The sequence below is a fragment of the Sinocyclocheilus rhinocerous genome, unplaced genomic scaffold, assembly GCF_001515625.1.
Source record: "Sinocyclocheilus rhinocerous isolate Xijiao unplaced genomic scaffold, SAMN03320098_v1.1 scaffold111, whole genome shotgun sequence".
Classification (NCBI taxonomy): domain Eukaryota; kingdom Metazoa; phylum Chordata; class Actinopteri; order Cypriniformes; family Cyprinidae; genus Sinocyclocheilus; species Sinocyclocheilus rhinocerous.
In genome coordinates this window covers 801,307-822,276 of record NW_015642811.1, presented here as the reverse complement: position 1 = coordinate 822,276, position 20,970 = coordinate 801,307, and the positions used below count along the sequence as shown (strand labels likewise).

The following is a 20,970-nucleotide window of genomic DNA, read 5'->3' as shown; positions in this document are numbered from 1 at the left end:
TACTATTGCTGCTAAAACTGTTTATAGAAAACACAGCATGGAATGTGAGTATGGTATACAACATGCCACATACAATGTAATGCGAGATGATTACAATGCATGCATTACTGTGCTTGCAGTGAACATAAATATTGAGTGAGCTACAGTAAAGTGCATGTTTAATTTGGGATTCCATTCATTGTTTCTTTAAATCCAATGCTTATCATTATACAGCTCTCTGGAAAACTTGATTTCGATTGGTCAATAATGCAAGTGAATGCGCTCGTACATTACATACCATTAACCTGCAGGGTCTGCGTTTGGAAAAGCTGCTCGTAGCCGTCTGCATGGCAGGTGTAGTTGCCCATGTGCGTAGTGGTCACCTTGGTAATGTACAGTGATCCATCATCTCCGAAATCCTGTTAAAAATACACAAAACTACCATCACCGTGACCTTACAGAGTGAAAGATTATGACACACAAGTGCAAACAACAGCCCATAGCTGGAAATGTCAGAGTGTAGTCTAATAATCAACGTTAGCTTGAATGCATTAATCTGCAAATAAAAATGTGGAAGCGCAATCAAGCATCCAGATACTGGACTGCAGAGAGAAAAGAGAGCAGCTTGCGGTGAAACTCTGTGACACAGTGAAAAGAAAACACAGAGGGACTGAGAGAGAAAGAAAAGGAGAATGAGGACAGATAAAAACAGGGTAATCAATAGGAGCAGATTGCAGCGGACATTTGCATCAGTTCTGCTGCAGGCCGTCATTAAAGCTCTACACACACACCATTTATTCTCCACACACTGCTTCTGAGAAAAACAACAAACTTAAAGATACAGTTCAGCCAAAAATCTACATTTTGTCATCATTTACTCACCCAGCCGTTTTGTGTATGGCTTTCTTACTTCTGCAGAACACAAAGGAATGAAAATAATTGTTTTTGTCCAAATAATGAAAAAAAAAAAAATCTTTCTGCTCTGCAGCTGAAAAAAAGTCATACAGGTTTTAAATCACATGAGAGTGAATAAATAATAGAATTTTCATTTTTTGATGAACTCCCTCTTTAAAATGGGAGCAAGAGAGAAATTGAGCCACAGTGTATTTACACAGACGTTAGAGAAATGGAAATTAGGTCTACCAACTGATAAAAGAATTACATACAGAAAATATGCAAATAATTAGGGCAGCCAACTGATAAAAGAATTATATGACAAACAGACCAAATGCAAATAGTTGCATATGTTACTTGCTAAGAAAAACCCACAAATGAATATACTGTACACTACTGTCTGGGATTACATGAAGAATAAAAAAACAAAAAAACAGAGACAGACTAAATCCAGAAGAACTGTAGCAACATCTCCAAGACGGTTCAAGAATCCTACCTGCAAAGCTACCTGAAAAACACCTAGGGCAAAACCTGCTTTGAACGCAATGGGTGCGTTCAAAGCAGGTTCTAAATCAAATCAACAAAATGTTGATTTGATTTAGTTAACAGAAGTTAATCGATAAAGAACATTTATGGCATTATTTTTTGAAAGCACCCTCACTTCACAGCATTTTTACCAAGTGCCTAAAACTTTTCGCAGTAATGTAGCTTTGTAGGAAGATTTCTTCAAGCGCCTTGGAGACGTCGCCAAAGCTCTTCTGGATTTAGTCTGTTTCAGTTTTTTCTGATTCTTCATGTCATTCCAGACAGACTGGAGGATGGTGAGATGTGGCTGTTGTCAGACTCCTTCTGCATACTGGATTATTACAATTAATGGCAAAAGGAATGTCTGGAAATGTAAACTGGTATTTCCCACTGACACACTACAGCAAAAGATAGAAATAACTGACTTTAAACCATTTTTGTTGATGAAAATACTAATGGCCTAAGACTTTTGCACAGTAGAGTAATTAAAAGGCATTGTGGACACTATTGTGCCAGACAAAAGTATTAACTAGACATTAAAACTACTGTTTCTACATAGACACATAGTTCTAACAGCACAATCAATGAAGAACGGCAGTTTGGCTGTGTTAATATGCACCAGTAAGGATGTAAAACTCTGCTTACTACAGGCCATGACCTTGATCATGCAAATAACCCAGCCCTTTTCCTCACAATGTGCTCTTAATGAGTAAAAACAGCAGTACAGAAAAAGTGCATTTTAAAAAGAGGCAAAACAGAGGAGCCTCTGAATATGAAATAAAACCAGATCGCACCAGTCATTTGAAAGTCTAATGATAAGAATAGAAAAAAGAAGAATCGGTGCATAAAGCAACAAGCAGTATCAGAGACAACAAAGGCTGAAGAGAAACGCCATCAATGTCCAAACAAAACCCCATGAAGCTAATGTATTCAAACGACATTGTTTGTACAAGGTCAACTGGCCTTTCCTGACATCCTGATGTCCAGGAACGCACAAGTATTCCTTCAAGGACAATTCAAATGGTTCTGATTAAATATGTTAATTTTGATAGGCTGCAGAATGATGCAGTGCGACAGTAAAAACTTGGACACTCACATGTATGCACACAAAGCCATAGTGAATGTGGGAGAGATAAACTGTAAATAGTGATGCTACTAACTTACACTTATAAGTAGCATAACAATAACTCAGTTTTAATGAGTGTCAATGTAGAATGATGGTACATTACTGGTTTTAACGTGACATTATTTTATGCATGGAACTTTTAAACCAAACAAACTGAGGCAATAATCAAACGCACTCTCCAAAACAACTCTCACTCTCAAGTCCTGTTGGGAAGTGTGATTCATCTATAGCAATCGGTTAATTCAGATTTGAACTGATTCACAAAAAAAGACTAATTTGATTGCCTGCGTGGGACGTTTTACGTGATTTTACAGCTATATATTTGTATACCTAATACAATTGTATTTAGTTTAAATCTATCAGTTTCAACATATTTCCCCAACGCTGGTTTACACTATAGTGTATTATATAGAGGATATGATATATGGCAAACCACTGCAAAATATAAGGCCAGGATACGGCATCGTAACCCTCATGGTAAATGAACAGAGAAATAGGATGTCTTGAAGAAGCGCTGAAGAGTGCAAACCACCAGCTCCTTCATTTTCCTTGACTCTGAACCAGCTCAATAGTGCAGGCACCTTAACCTGGTCTTCAGATTTGTGAGTCACCGAGGGTTAATTGTGGTGTTAGAAGTGATTAGCGTCAGGGTTTTCTGACTGTTGCAGCTTAAAGGCATGCAGACCCAAAAACATGAACCTACCTGAGAGGGGATCTGCAGAAAAGAAATCAATCCAAACAACATTTCAGTTTCAAGAATGATTTTAGGTGCAAAAGTGAAAATGTCAACATGCAAAGGTGACTGCTGGTTTTTCTATTTTATCATTTATCTTTTTGATTAATGTTGAAAGGAAAATATATTCAATCTAGATGATTACGGTGTGAGACTATATGCTAGCTCAAACAATTCTTCCTGCTGATCCTTAATAATGCTTTACCCACAGTTTCTACTTTAGTCTCTAAATCCTCTTCTTTTGTTTTATGTATTCAGTGAGCGGTTCATAATAATGGCCACGTGGTGGTCTCAGTTGCGTCCCATGACGCAACGCTCAGCAAGATCCCTCATTTTCAGCACATTAATGTGCGGAAGATGCTTCCTTAGATGAAGACGGGATTCACTAAACTTAATGAAATTACCTCGAAACTATACTTGGATTAATGAGGTTCTCCCTGACAACAGACTTGGAAAGAAAGAAAGAAAGAAAGAAAGAAAGAAAATATTCATAATAAGAATATAATTCTGTGAATTTAATATTACCCCCATCTATACTTGGAAAATAAAATAAAATAATATAATATAAAATTAAATTAAATAAAGTTCATGCAACATGCCTTGACATGACATGATGACATTAAGTGCTCTGGGAATACAGGATACCTCAAAGGTACGTGAATGCTTTTCTGCATCTTCTAGTTTAGTTCAGCCAGCTCTGCTGTCCTAAAGGATTGTCTGTGGCTTTTAGAGCTGCTGACATTTAAACAAGCTTTCCTCTGAGTTTTTAGATTATTCATGTAGATGCTACTGTATCATCTTGTGTGCATGTCCCGTCTGGCTTATATTGTGGTAGGGACTGCAGGTTGAAGGTTCTAGAGATGGATCTTGGCAGCCACAGACTCCATCCTCATTTAAAGATCGGAGTTATATTAAATAATGTCCAGGCTAATCCATGCTTTATAATGGGAGTGTATGGTAGCCTACATCATCCGCTGGACGCCACTCTCTCATGAAAGTGCGTACGACAGCGGAAGCTAGAAGTTAAGGTTTATAAAGTTGTAAATATGGATATTTTTCTTACACAAACGCATCACGTTGCTTCAGAAGGCCTTTATTAACCCCCCGGAGCCATGTAGACTTCTTTTATAATGGATGGGTGCAATTTTTTGGACTTCAAATTTTGGGCTACCATCCACTCCCATTATAAAGCATGGATTAGCCTGGACATTATTTAATATAACTCCGATTGTATTCGTCTGAAAGAAGAATGTCATATACACCTAGGATGGCTTGAGGGTGAGTAAAGCATGGGGTAATTTTCATTTTTGGGTTAACTATCCCTTTAAAGGCCTCACAAACTTTTAATATATTAAGGATGACACAGAGGCTAGTGTTGACTCAATTGATGAATACCCCAGTGAGCCAAGCATTTGGCTGGTCAAATATACACACTCTCAATAGAAATAAATGTACACTGTAACAAGGAATAATTAACAGATTTACTCGACATTATATTCTGCAAATAAAAAATTAAATAAAAAAAATAATAAAATGAAAGTCAAGGACAATGGAAATGTTCATGATAATATATTGTTAAGATAAACAGTAGAGTTTTGGGAATACAAATGTCCTCTTTGGCAGACAGCAAGCTCACAAACTTATATCCATAAACATATTGAACACTTTAATGAAATTGTATTCATTTACGTTAGACAGACTCAATTTCTTCCCTGCAGCATATCCCCAGAGAGACATACCATATTCTCTATGCTGCTTTCATTTATTTAAGTACTTCTGTTTAATTCTTTTCTTAACATTCTTTTCATCTTAAATGACTTCATTTCATATTGGCTCAATCAAGCATCATAAAAGACTGCCAAACCCATTTAGTTTCTCTTGAGTATCTTCTCTCTCAATCCTCATTTACACTAATGTGCTTTCTATTGAGTTGTAGCCGTGTTGAGTGATGTTGCATTACAGTGTGAACATTTAAAACATCACTCATATCTCAATTTGGTATCATGGGGCCATATTCCATCAGCAAGGCTTAGTTAAGGTTACTGTAATAAATATATATTACAGCTGGAGCGTGGCACAACTGTAAAACATCTGAAAACTCAGAGACTTTGGAGCTCTTATTGTGTTATTTATGTTTTTTTTTTGTGAAATCCCACCTGGCTTCCATCTCTTTCTTGAATGTTAGCTAAATCGAGTTGAAGGAACATTAAGAGAGATGAAGTGAATTAGATTGAACATCGAATGATCCCACACCATGTCAAATCATTTCAAAACAAGGCCGATGTTGAACGTGCGTTTGCACTTGTGTGTCAATTTATTGGCTTGAAAGTGCCACCACTTGCTTTCAGCAGCTTTAAAAAGGTAGCTGATTGAAACGCTTTCCAGATGGCTTGTACATACACACACTCGACCGGGTAAAAGCAGAGTGTGACGGAGACGAAATAAGGTGAAAGGGGTGCGTCACTCACGTTAATGTCCTCCAGCTCCAGCATGTTGAGGGCATGGTTGTTGCGTCTCCAGATGATTGGTGGCCGCTGGTCTCCTGTGATGGCACATGTGAGCACGACACTCTGACCCACTGTTACCGTGGTGACGCTCAGTTTCTGGTCTTCAGGAAGGCTGAGCTGATAGACCTCTGAGAAACAACAGAGAAAGAGTGGGTTAATATCAGCTATTTTTGTTCACAATTTTTTTTTTGATATTTCAACAGCGCATCAGCTACTTTGACTACCTGTGAGAACATCAAATTGTTCTCAGATGCCACATTACTGGTGTGAATATCACTTCCTGTGACACCTAGCACTTCGTTAAAGCAATGAACTGTACTGCAGACAGTTAGTGTAGTGTAGTGTAAATGGAGGTTTAAAAGACTAGACACACACACACACACACACACAAACACACACACACAGCCTCTTGAGTCGGATCTCTTGTTATTTGGATGAAAAAAAAAAAAATAGAACAGCATATCAAAGGTCTCGTTTTTTCACATTTAAAGCCACATTTAGTCTGGGCCAAAATACGGCAAATTAAGTTTTTAAATATTCTCAAAAGCCATGTTTTGCTAAGATCTTGAGTAAAGGCTAATTGCCCAAATAGCCACATGTGAAAATGGGTCATATACCCATTTTTAAAAGAGGCTTTTGCATGTTTTTAAATGATGATTTAATTGTGACTATTAAAGGATATATATGCGTAAATACATAAATGTACAAACAAACACACACCTGGAGCGGGACAAGGGTAACAAACAAACCCCTGACCCCCAAATCTATTTATGAGCACCATCAATCAGCTGTGATGCTTCCATGAATCTGACAAGCATCCAATACAGCTCAAGCCGCTGTACTGCCCAAGGCAAGCGCTGAGATGGCTTTACAATCTGACTCATAGCTTCATAACACTCTTTATAATGATGGTGATAGGCTTTGTGCTGCTTTAAGCATGCGTCTCCTGATAGTTTCACTTAGTTTTGAAATTAAGATTTTAATGACGGTAGAAAATAACGGCTGCTCCTACGAGCCTTTCAGAAGAAACGACAACCATACACGACAGTTCATTATGACAGCTTCTTTTCAACTAAAAACTATTCAACTTAACATCTAATTTGAATATAATTATCTCCTCAGCCAAGACTCAACAGTTTTGCATGTTTTTAAATGATGATTTAATTGTGACTATTAAAGGATAGAACATGTATTAAAAAAAAAAAATAGTATATAGTAATATTAGAGCTGTTCATTTAAACCACTAATTAAAGTTTGCTTTTGCTGACGTTATTAAGTTTTGCTTTTGATTTTATACAGTACACTCTCAACACTCAAATGAATCTTAAATAAAATAACATATATTAGACGAAAAAAGCGTAAATAAATAAATAAAAATAAATAAATGTTGCCTTTGCAACAAATTGGAATAAGTTTAAGTAATGAAATTACTAAAATTAAAATAAACTAAAGCTATACAAAAATAAAAAAAATACACACACACACACACACACACACACACACACACATATGTAAATTCAATTCTAAATTTAAAATATTAATAAACACTATTAATAAATATAATTAAAAAAAGATCATGCGCCCAACAAGCTTTTGAGTTTTCTGGCTCTGAAATGCCACCAACCTCCTTTCTCATATACAAACAAACACCTGTAGCGGGACAAGAATAGCAAACAAACCCCTGACCCCCAAATCTATTTATGAGCACCATCAATCAGCTGTGATGCTTCCATGAATCTGACAAGCATCCAATACAGCTCAAGCCGCTGTACTGCCCAAGGCAAGCGCTGAGATGGCTTTACAATCTGACTCATAGCTTCATAACACTCTTTATAATGATGGTGATAGGCTTTGTGCTGCTTTAAGCATGCGTCTCCTGATAGTTTCACTTAGTTTTGAAATTAAGATTTTAATGACGGTAGAAAATAACGGCTGCTCCTACGAGCCTTTCAGAAGAAACAACAACCATACACGACAGTTCATTCTGACAGCTTCTTTTCAACTAAAAACTATTCAACTTAACATCTAATTTGAATATAATTATCTCCTCAGCCAAGACTCAACAGTGTCATTCAGTCATAAATAGGATAGCTGTTAAAAGATCCTCATATATCATTTCTCAGTTTTTATACAGTATAAAAGGAATAACAGAGCCAGGTGCCAAACATTTCTGGTGGTCTAATTACGGTAAAGTCTCTTCATTTGCTTTTCAGTGGAGCTGTACCCTGACCTTTTGGGTTAACCGAGGCCACCCGCTCATAAATCAGCGACCAGCCTTTAAATGAGAGAGATCAGAAAAATGTCAAAATGAGGTTGCAAAAAAGGAAAAATTTCAACACTCAGTAACTGTCTATCTACTAACTTAACTAAATTTTCCAGTAGCATCTAAAAAAAAAAAAAAAAATCATATAATGGAAGTGACTGGGAATCACGGCTTTGAGAGAGTCAAAAAAACATACACAAACAAAATCAAATTAAACCCTGCGGCTCGTGACGATACATTGATGTGTAAAGACATGAAACGATCGGTCTGTGCAAGAAACTGAACAGTATTTATATTGTTTTTTACCTCTGATTCTCCACAATGTCAGGCGCAATCCTGAGCGCGTTCGTGTCTTCTTCAGCCGGCACGTGACGCGTCTTCTTCTTCTTCTTGCTTTATGTCAGATCGCAGACTTATAAGTGCATTACCGCCACCTATTTCTCAAATGGACCATTGACACTCTATCTACAATCTCAGTTAGGCGTGTCAATGGTCCATTTGAGAGATAGGTGGCATAAAGCAAGAAGAAGAAGAAGACGTGTCACGCGCAGGCTGAAGAAGAAGACGCGAACACGCTCAGGACGCGCTCAGGACAGTTCGGACATTGCGTTTCTTCAGTAGAACACAAACGAAGATTTTTAACTCAAACCGTTGCAGTCTGTCAGTCATTTTAGTGTCAGGGTTTAATTTGGTTTTGTTTGTGTATGTTTTTTTGACTTTCAAAGCCGTGATTCCAGTTCACTTACATTATATGACTGACAGATTGCAACGGTTTGAGTTAAAAATCTTCGTTTGTGTTCTACTGAAGAAACAAAGTCACCTACATCTTGGATGCCCTGGGGGTAAGCAGATAAACATCAAAATTTCATTTTTGGGTGAACTATCCCTTTAAATACAGAAATATTAAAAATGAAAAACCCTCAATAAAGCAGAAAATACTGCAGATAAAAACAAACATTTAAGAGCTCTCTTTCTCTCTATAAAACATCAACATCGTAGACATCTTTTTTTTTTGTCTTGTAGTCATTGTCTTACAGCAAACTAATTTACCTACTTTATGTAATGACATGATTGTAGCCTTGTAGTTTTAAAGTAGCTTCCCCAGTAAAATTGCACTAAATCTTGATTGACTTGATCTCCTTCCCATGATCATGTTAATGACATCTAAAATACCAAATTTTTCCAGGTATTTTAATTACATTCATGCATAGAGATGCACACAAGTGGAAAACATAATCAAGCTGCAGCAAAATAAATGAGTACATGGGTTGGGGCATCTCAAATGATTATGCAATTAAAGATCCGGGGAATTATAACTAGCTTGCACACAAGACAAACATGCCTCTCGCCTCGCAAACGTCAATTTTGCATTTCATCGCTGTGCTCTCATTTAAAGCTAATTTACCAAATTAGTCAGTAATGCCTCTTATTCATTGTGTTACTCTCAGCTCATATAGTGGATAACAGCAGTATAGCGCTGGTGCACCTTTAGCAATCCTCATTTAATGTCAGATTCATTCCGCATTGTACACACTCTCTGCATTAGGGAATACTTCTGTGGAACAGTTATGAGAGAGAGGATCTGAGAGTATGCACAATAGCACAAAAATGCATGAGCATCACTTTTCATGTATTTATCCAGAGATCAGGTCTGTATTACAGTTTGCTCATTTCCAAATCTCTAAAGTCTTCCAAAGCCAAATTTACACTGCAAGGGTGACACATAAGTGCTTCTGAAGCAGCATTTAAAGGTCTTTACACAGACTGTTTAATGCTGCTCAGAGGTGGCATAAATGCATTTACAACACAGCAATTGCAACTATACTGTATATGTTGATACTAGATGAGGTGGGTCAGTGCAGGCGTAATTTAGTATGGCTTTTATGCAGCTTTGCATCTTTACAGCAGGCACAGAGCAGCCCCAACTTGTCAGTTGCCTAATTTACACTGCAATGGTGGCATATATGCATTTACACAGTAATTGCAACTATATACTTTGATATTGAGGAGATTGATATAGGAGATGAGGTGTGTCAGTGTGGGCATAATTTAGTTTGGCCTTTTATGCGGCATTGCATCTTTACACTGAATATTGAGCAGGGACAGATCGACCTTAAATTGTCTGTTGCCTAATTTATACTGCAAAGGTAACATAGAAGTGCTTGTGAAGTGGCATTTATGGCATCTTTACATAGCCGAGTTACAGCTTATCTGTGCTTGCTCAAAATTCTGTGTAAAGATGTAATGCCACATAAAAGCCAGACTAAATTAAACCACTGCAATGGTGGCATATATGCATTTACACAGTAATTGCAACTATATACTTTGATATTGAGGAGATTGATATAGGAGATGAGGTGTGTCAGTGTGGGCATAATTTAGTTTGGCCTTTTATGCGGCATTGCATCTTTACACTGAATATTGAGCAGGGACAGATCGACCTTAAATTGTCTGTTGCCTAATTTATACTGCAAAGGTAACATAGAAGTGCTTGTGAAGTGGCATTTATGGCATCTTTACATAGCCGAGTTACAGCTTATCTGTGCTTGCTCAAAATTCTGTGTAAAGATGTAATGCCACATAAAAGCCAGACTAAATTAAACCAGCTGTGACCCACCTCAGCCCCTAGAATGAAAGGAAACAGCTGTGGTTGTATCTGTGTAAATGCATTCATGCCACCTCTGAGCAGAATTTAAAAACACCTAAATGCAACAAAAAGCACCTTTGTGCCACCTTTGACATTTGTTGTTTTTATACAGACTGTTTAATGCTGTTCAGTGGTGGCATAGATGCATTTACATAAAAATTACAGCTGTATACTTTGAAACTAGGTTGAGGTGGGTCAGAACAGGCACAATTTAGTCTGGCTTTTTATGCAGCATTACATCTTTATACAGATTTTTGAGCAACCATATCATGTCTATACGGGGATTTTGTAAACCAGTGGATTAATGTACTGTAAGAATCATCATTTGATTGTGAAGCCTGACACTTTGTTGTTGCTTACAGTACAAAGTGTTCTTGGTTCCAATCTGTAAAAATATAGTTTTATTTATTTATTTATTTTTTAAAAACAAAAATCACAGCTCTACAACAAGATTGTAAATTAGGAGTGAGGACTTCTGTATTTACATTTAGTTTGTGAATTCAGTAAAACAGACAGTGAGCCATGGAAAAACGAGACGGCATGTGTCTGAGAGCTGCATTTGTTTTTCCCGACCGATTATAATAACTATAAACGCAACAACTTTCAGCAAAAGCTTCCCATTCCAGCACCACTAATACATGAGAAAAAGACAAGCTTAAGCAGTTTCATAAAGTTGTGTGGACAAAGAGGACAAACTCTTGCTGACTTACCAAATTTGGGCATTTAGAACAGTATGGAAAAATGAAAGAATACTGAGAGGAATACAGAAATACCAACTGGAAAATCTAGAATGAATTGGGGGAAACCAAGAAGACATTGTTAGACTGTAAATTTCCTGTGCCGTATCGAGGCAAATCTATTTATTCCTTTTGTGAATTCAGTAAAACAGACAGTGAGCCATGGAAAAACGAGACGGCATGTGTCTGAGAGCTGCATTTGTTTTTCCCGACCGATTATAATAACTATAAACGCAACAACTTTCAGCAAAAGCTTCCCATTCCAGCACCACTAATACATGAGAAAAAGACAAGCTTAAGCAGTTTCATAAAGTTGTGTGGACAAAGAGGACAAACTCTTGCTGACTTACCAAATTTGGGCATTTAGAACAGTATGGAAAAATGAAAGAATACTGAGAGGAATACAGAAATACCAACTGGAAAATCTAGAATGAATTGGGGGAAACCAAGAAGACATTGTTAGACTGTAAATTTCCTGTGCCGTATCGAGGCAAATCTATTTATTCCTTTCCTAATCACCTGATACCTGTCAACCAATCATTTTATGAGTGCTGTCAGATCATGCCACATTGTCAGGAAATGCCAGTAATGGGGAATAAACAGCATGACTATCAAATGCAATTTCTCATGAAGTAATTGCATAGCTAATACACAAAGGCAACACTTAACTCTTGATATTTTTCTCACATCCTTGTTTCCATTTTTTTCTTTATTTACATATTCATTTCTTATTTCTATTTACAGAGATTAATCTAGAATGAATTGGGGGAAACCAAGAAGACATTGTTAGACTGTAAATTTCCTGTGCCGTATCGAGGCAAATCTATTTATTCCTTTCCTAATCACCTGAAACCTGTCAACCAATCATTTTATGAGTGCTGTCAGATCATGCCACATTGTCAGGAAATGCCAGTAATGGGGAATAAACAGCATGACTATCAAATGCAATTTCTCATGAAGTACCGTAATTGCATAGCTAATACACAAAGGCAACACTTGACTCTTGATATTTTTCTCACATCCTTGTTTCCATTTTTTTCTTTATTTACATATTCATTTCTTATTTCTATTTACAGAGATTCTGTTTTTTCATGCAAGAAAAGTGGAGATTATTAACACTGTAAGACGCTATAAAAAACAAGAAGTGCCATAAAAGTATCATACAAAATTGATAATAATAAGAAAATGTTTCTTAAGCACCAAATCAGCAGCTCTAAAGACTGGAGTAATGGATGCTGAAAATTTTGTCTTGCCATCACAATAATAAATCACATTTTTATAATATTCAAATAGAACAGACTTCTTTTAAATTGTAATAATATTATGGTTTTACTGTGTTTTTGATCAAATACATTTAAACTTTATTTCAAAAACTTTTAAACAAAATCTTTAATAATATTTATATTTTATGCAAGTCTTCTGAAGACTTGTGATAACTGTTTATGTTAAAATATCCAAGGAACATTTTTAATTGAACACAAACACAAATGGTGCTGACTAATGTCCCTTTGGGACCTTCTAATATGGGTGAACTGTTCTTAAGTAAGTCTAAACTCTATCTTCATCTTTTTACCCTATTGTACTTGGCAAAAAAAACAAAAAAAACCCTTTAATGTTTGCAATAAATAAAGCTTGAATTGAAGTACAGCTTCTCATCAAATCAGGCCATGTGTATGTGTGAGTAATACTCTGACGCAATCTCTGGCGTTCAGTAATATCCTGCCTAGCCATTCAATTACAATCTTTTGTGTCTTAGATTTGGAATTTGCTCTAGGGCAAGCCACTGCGTTTTACAATTCCCTGTAGGATTGAAAGGCGAATGGATTTTTCAGAACAAGGAATGCAAGCGAGAAGATGAGTATTTGTTTATGTGTATGTCAGTAAGGGAAACAGAAATAGAGAAAGAGTCTATTTTATGGTATAAAAACACCCGGATGCAGCCTAAACAAATATGGTGCACTCATAATACCACAAGACTGCGAATGATGTAAAAATATTATGGAAGGTGTTGTCCAGACATTTAATCCTGAATCAATGTTTGTGATTAATGACAGTACAGTAAGTGGAGGTTTTGCCCCCTCTTTTCCAGCACGTGTAGCGGATGAGTAGACTCTCCCTCAGGGCTCGACCATCACTCACAGCAGCAGCGTGGAATTAAACCTGAAGTGCACGACTGCAGTTTTGATTTAGTTCACACTCTTTTCCATTACAGAGCGGCGATGCTTCTATAGTAGGAGAGCTAAATCAAAACTGGTATGAGAAAGCCTATGGTCACTCAGCAACAGAATCAATTGTTAGTCCTCTTTCAGAGTGTTAAATACAGTTCTGCTCACAACCAGTTTGGTAACAAATGAGTGATAACTGCATTCTTTAAATGAAGTGACTGTGCTAAAAATTCAGGACTCTATATATACTACCAATCAAAGGTTTGAGGTCAGGTAAGGTAAGATTTTTTTTTTAATTACTATTTTTATTCAGCAAGGATGTATTAAACTGATCAATAGTGACAGCAAAGACATTTATAATGCCACAAAAGATTTCCATTTTAAATATAAAATCTTATCTACTTTTGAACAGAAGTGTAATATTCTAGCTAAAAGTGGCATTCCAATTAATTTCATTCCATTTCAATTCATTCAAATCTGTCTTCCTTATATCTGCACCCTGTTTGCAACCTTAATTTACATTAAATTAATATTCAGCAAATGAACTACAATGTAAAAAAAAAACATTATCAACTGTTTTTGAATGGCACACAACCTTAGAAACAACAAGACAATTGGGAGTCGTACCTGTTAGTAAAAACAACAGAGCCTTTCCAACAAGCAGCGATGCCGTCAAAGGTCTTCAATCATAATTACCAGCTGCTCTCCCATCAAAAGTTGTGCTCTGCTCTCCACCCCTATCCACTAGTACATTTATGAGCCTGTAAGGCCTCTGTGATAGCTGCAGAATCTTTTAAAAGTGTTGCACATTGAAGTCAGATGGAATAAAACCTTTACTGTGACCCAATCAGTGTGAGAGACAGGCAGTAATAGAAGCTGAAGAAAGGCTGGCTTCACACCACCTGTGAAAAACACCATCTCCATGGCACTTGTCAATAGGGACGCTGGAGGCCCACTCATATTAGCATGCCATCACACTACACACACTTCTAATTGGGCTAATTGTGGCTCTGTGCAGAGAGACTGTGCAGAAAAATGTGGTATAAACACCTGGTTAAATTATATAAATTTGATAAATGAAAGTGCATTTCACACCATATTACAGTGCTGTGAATTAGTTTTTTCCATCAAGTTTCCACCTTTGTTTTTTTCTTCACTTCCTATATGGCATCTTTAAAAGTCTGTATTGCCTTTCACTGAAGTCAATTTTGTTTCAAGTGAGGCCCTGTTTCTTATCACACAATTCTCCACTGCCAATGATATTGAGCGGCTCCTGTATTTCTCTCTCTCTCTGTGTGTGTGTGTGTGTGCATTTGTCTATTTAGCAGACAGAGCAGGTGGATAGACGTTCTCTCCAGAGGCATATCAGCCTTGACAGATGAAAGGAACGGCATTGTGGGCCGGCGTGGCGTTAAGTAATTGCCTTCTGACTCCACTGGGGGATGTAAATAGTTTGGAGCATGAAGCATACAGATATGCCAATTGAACTAACCAATCATGACAAAGAACCACATAGATGCACCAATCACAAGTAGGAGCATGAGTAAACAAGGGTCAAAAGCAGAAAAATGACTTTTTAACCCATTGTTTGCTTTCAAAACGCTCCCAAACAATACATACAAATTTTACAAACAAGTTACTTTACTAAAATTTCCATTTTAGGCATCATTAGAAAGCCCCAGTTTTGTGAAATGCTTTAGCAGAATAATTTAAAAGATTTGATAAATGAATAAATCTTAATTGTAACCTGGACATACTGTAATACATCCACCATATTGTCATTGTCATGTGACCTACCAGTATCAGTTGTGTCAATTGTGTCTACTATATAGTAGAATAGTATGCAATTTCAGATACAACCAATGTCAATACCTAAGTCATGATTTAAAAAAAATGCCTTGAACTGGGCAGATTCTGTGCAATTCCTGAACAAATCATTTAGTCTAGATTTGTGAACTGGTTCAGCAGATTCATTTAAAAAATTGACAAAGGATGGCATGGACGCATGGCAGGACAAGCTTGCAGTCACCATAAACTGCCATGTTTAAATTGATGCTAAAATATATGCAAGACATTACCAGTCCAATTTTTCTTCATACCCTCAGAGCCTGTGAGATTCACGTATGGCGGAAACCGAGCCAGATGAAAAACATGAGTATACATTAATTGCCACTGCACGGCTATGAATAAATGAGCCACACCTTTAGCCTTAAATGTGTGAACTACTCAAACTCTTTAGGAGAAATGAAAATGCTCCCTAGAGCCAAAGGCAAGGGCCAGAAACCGAGTAAACACATTTAGCATGTCTCAAAAACCTCTCATAGACCATGTGCTAATTGCTGCAATATGGAATCAAGAGGGCATGAAGAACCCAGACAGCATCTTTCAATAATGTACTTAGATGTAGTGAAATTAGCAAGTTTTAAGGCTGTATAATATACCTACACATTGCATAAGATACCTGTTTTAGATTCTCTCGCCCTCCATCTTACTCTGGAGAAACCAGAGACTCTCCAAACCAAAACTGGACTGTTTCATGCTTTCATGGCCTGTCAAACTTCATCAGGACTGAGATCTATACCCATGTGACTGATGTACTCCCAGACCTGGAGAGTTTGAACAACACAAGTCAGCGCTGACAAGCTCTGTTCACTCACACATCAGTAAACCCCATCAGGCCAGATTCAACCTTCCTTATCATACCAAAGCGTACTAACTCCATCAGAGCAAAGAAACCATAGTGTCTACGAAACCATAGTGTACTTGCCTCCCAAACCAGACCACCCAGATCAAGATTATGCAAGAGTGTCTGAGTTATTAAAGTGAATTAAAATGATAAATGATTCATTCAACAAACTATTGTTGAAACCACACAAAATAATTAATGTTATTTACAGATTATCAGCTACAAATCTCTCATCACAATTTCTTGCAACACAGACAAAGTCAGATCAAATGTCACAATGAATGATGAAGGAACATAGCTGCTCGATTTCTGACTTGGAGGTCGGCAGCAGGTTACTGTATTATTGACTCCTTTTTGTAATACATTATTGATGGGCTGTATAATTGGCCACAGTTTTTATTATTATTATTTTTTTTTATTTGGCTGTAAAAGACATTATTATTGCAATTAATCAGTTTTTTTGGCTGCAGGGAAAGTGTCTGTGCATGAATTGCAATGCATAATATCATGAACAAGATTAATGAGTCAATGCATGAATCAAACTCGCTCAGAATACCGGCAATCTCTGATATAGTTCATTTGCATTATTTTGTATTATATCGCTGTATGTGGGCTGAGACAAATTACACAGAATGGTGAGATTGCTCACAGTAACATTAACCTCTCCATCTTGTCTACACTTGACTATAGTATGTAACAGAAGACAGATCACTGCCTTTACTCCAATCAAAAGTTGCCACATTGCATCAATGCTCATTTGCATAACGGTACACTTTTCTCAGCTCAACATTTTTTGGAGTTGCTTCGATGCTGCAAATCGTTGTCAGTGTGAACGCCCCTGAACAGGATCAATGAGTGTAGAAGTGGACTGAGAAAACTTACTGACAAGTGCCCATGCCATGGAAAAACAAGTCAGGATCAGGTGAATCTGAGAAGCTTATATCTGTGGGTAAATTGCACATATTCACACACTCTGTGGCAGGTATCTAAAGCAGCAGCTCACAGCATGAACCCTAGTGCTGTTGGTACAACAAACATGCACTGTTTATAAAGTAGTATTCTTCAAACTTTTAAAGAAAACATTTGTTCAAAGTGTCAGGAGCTGAATAGAGACAGTGTGAAGGTGCTCTCTGAAGGCATCCGACAAAATGTCTTGTTATCTTTTTATCTTTAAGTTTAAAAGAAAAGTGAAAGTAGCAATACATTTTTTTTCTTTGCCTGTTGGCCTGTTCCCATCTCACCCAAACTCCCGCTGAGATCAGTGAATGGGCACGGGGGCAGACTGAGGTTGCCATTTTCATCCCAAAACCTTCTACTTCCTGTCTGAAAAGCTGCTTTACGCTCAAAAACCCAGTGTGTAACAGTGGGATTCTTGCAAAAAGGCTTCTATTGCACGTGCATTATTGTCTCTTTTTTTATCCCTTCTAGAACCACATGTTAAAAGTGTTGGCCCTTGCTGAATGTCAGTGCAAATTGAGTCAAATTGAAATGTCAGAGGAAGATGAGACTAAAAAGAAAAATGAGATGGAGCAGACGTGTTGAACGTTAGTGTAAAAGGTTGGAACACACTGCTATTTTCCACATTTAGCCTGCAAGCTTTACTTTTACTCAGAATCTTTCAATATGTGTCCTCTCTTGTGACATAAGGGATGTTTTAGCCTTCCATAGGGAGTTTGTATTTTATTACCAAGAACTCAAGGCTTTTATCTATATTGGGAACACTAATTTATTCTTTATTGGGATATAAATTCCATGAAGTGTTTCTACAAAGAGCCTAGAAATAGAATATAGGAGCAAAAGCCCTAAATAAGAAAAGAAGGCCTTGATTATTGATGGATTTCTATATTTTCATTTATTTATTTGTTAAATGTGTATTTTTATATAAAATATACAATATTGTTCAATGTTTGGGGTCAGTAATCAGATACGATGCATTAAGTGAATTAAAAGTTACAGGACAGACTTTTAAATCGTCATAGGTTTCTATTTCAAATACATGTTGTTCTTTTGAACTTTCTACTAACTGAATAATTCTGAAAAAAAAAAACTCACTTTCGACAAAAATATTAACCAGCAGGACTGTTTTTAACATGCATAATAATAAATGTTCAAATTGGCATATTACAATGATTACTGTAGGATCATGTGACACTAAAGACTGAAGTAAATTACATTAAAATATATCAAAATAGTTATTAAACAGTTATTTTAAATCATAATACTGTTTCACAATATTTAATGAATGCAGCCTTCGGGAGCATAAAAACTTTAAAAACATTAACATTAAAAAATAAAGCTAACCAGTGGACTGTCTCAGCTCAGTGAGGTCAGCCATGTCCACCTCTTCAACATAAAACATCTTTTATCGGCTTGATCCCTATAGGCAATCCATTGAGTCTGAGCATTCATCTACTTTAGCAATATAACTTAGTTTCCAGGCTGACACAAATTCTCTATAACAAATGTTACTTGCATCTTGAGTCATGCAGTTAATTAGTGTGCCTCAGTTTCTCTTCAGCAAATCCGTTAATGAGTGCACGAAAGAGGAAAATCTTACTCAGGCCGTCACTGTTCAGTGGCTTACTGAAAAATATGAGTGTAGACTTCAATTAGAGCTTAATTAGGATCCATTCACCTTTACGGTGACCGCGAGATCTGACTTTCTAACAGTGTGTTGTCAGAGTCACAGTCCATTTCAGAGGCTGCTGACCCCGTAGAATAGACTAATGGAGAAATGTAACTTCATTACATGACATGCCAATAGTCTGAACTTGCCATGAAGAGCAGGGCTGGGATCCAAGAACCAGTTTTGGATAAGAGATAGTAATTTTTTACTGGAACCTGAATTTCATGATCTTTGGTTCTGTTCACAGTTATTTAATGCCTGCATTCTTCCACCTGCAGTGCAGACGAAAAATGTGAAAGTCTGTTTCATGTTTTTTAAGAGACCTTCAAAATAACTCAATACTGGTAAAACATCTACTATAATATAATGAAATGTGCAATTTATTTGTATTCTACTTTTTTTGACTCTTAAAGTAATTGGAGCCAATTGACTTGCATTTTATGAATCACCAAGGATCATAGATTCAGCTAAAAGTCACCTTTAGTGTTCTACTAAAGAAAAAAGTAATCTATATCTTAGATGGCCTGAGGGTAAATTAACAGCAAAATTTCATACTGTATTTGGGTGAACCATTCCTTTAATTCATTGAGTAAATCAGTGGCTCTCAACTTACTCACTGAACTGCAAGTCATTACTTTCATCATGTCCAATCAGACGCAGAACTAGAATCATTAACTTCCTCAAAAGTCCCATTTCTAATGAAAAAGAAACTATTCTGCTTCCACTGAGAATGAACAAATATCCAAATTACATAATAAATATTGCACAATGAAATTAAAAATGCTTACGCCTGTTACCGAGACTGAAATTGTGCTCAGAGATTCTTCATTAAAATGCAGCAATTATCCATTGTGCTATTAACAAATGACACTGAAAATACTGTACATGTCATAGTTACTAAAGGCACATCCAGCCCTGATAGTGCTAATTATGCAGCAGAAAATTTCTCCCAGCTTTGTTCACTTCCATGTCTTAAGCATCACTTCATCAAAACCAAACACTCACCAAAAGCAGCGTAGAACTCCTCTCTGGTTAGGTGTTCGTCATCGTTGACGTCGTTATATTTGAACAGATCGAACAGAGTGCACTCTGATGCCGTCCTGCTGAGACCTTCCTGCTTGATGACCTGCACGACAACAAGATTAAAGATCATTAAATTCAAAGCAGAACCTACTGTATGATGCTTTAACAAAGCAAATGCTTTTTGTGCACTGAATATAGCTCACGGTAATACTAATAAAAGTTGATGTTCGAATTTAAGGGCATGTTTGTTTACACAATTTTGGTGCCGTCTTGGGTCTCCACATGACGTCTGTAAAATCTCCATCCTGAAGCAAAAGCACTGCTCTAGTGTGCCATTCCGAATAATTAAAGATGTGATTCCTATCTGCATCAGACTTTGTGAATCCTGTCAGCTGGCAAACATCCAGAACTGAGCAAGATTTTATAACAGCCTTATGCTGGAAAACATGAGGGATTACTGTAAAATGTTCAATCATACATTCATCCATGCCAGAAATATCTGATGGTAATTACAGTTAGTGAAAGAAAGCTGGATGGATTGTTTATAATGAATGTAAGGGGTTAGATTCACTGTGGATTACAGTTAAGATTTTGAAAATGCCTTTAGCATATGCATATGAACAATCAAACTTAACTTTGCTGATTGGTGTCCAATGGATTCAAAGTATTACTGAAAATGATACGAACTCCACATAATATAGACATGATCTTAGGACCATCTCCTGAAAGCTTTTTCATAGCCAGTGCTAAGACTGACACGAACTAACCTTTATTATTACTAAAATCAGACCTGTGTGTTCAGATTCAATCCTGTCCTTTTATTATCTGTTGCAAATTCTAATCCTCTTATAGAGACTTGATACCAGCTCAGAAACTGACTGGCAACCCTCACTTTGACCTGTTTGCTATATGCAGTTTTGATTTACCATTTATTTCGAAGACAAATCAAGCAAGCAAGCAAGCAAGCAAACTTTCAAATGCTGAAATTTGTCAATGTACCACTCTGATCTGCATGCTACAGGGGATGTCAAAAAAAGTTTTCCATAATGAATGGCTCTA

The 20,970-nt window shown here is 36.8% G+C and overlaps 1 protein-coding gene across 2 annotated transcripts in view; it reads right to left on the bottom strand.

Moving 5' to 3' along the window:
• fstl5 (follistatin-like 5) overlaps positions 1–20,970 on the bottom strand; it is a 130,345-nt gene that overhangs the window by 31,758 nt on the left and 77,617 nt on the right. For both annotated transcript variants that reach the window (XM_016573581.1, XM_016573582.1), the window contains exons 6-8: positions 19,894–20,014; positions 5,726–5,892; positions 278–398 (exon numbers count right to left, since the gene is read on the bottom strand). In XM_016573581.1, the coding sequence (XP_016429067.1) occupies positions 278–398; positions 5,726–5,892; positions 19,894–20,014 (409 nt within the window). The remainder of the gene's footprint in view (positions 1–277; positions 399–5,725; positions 5,893–19,893; positions 20,015–20,970) is intronic.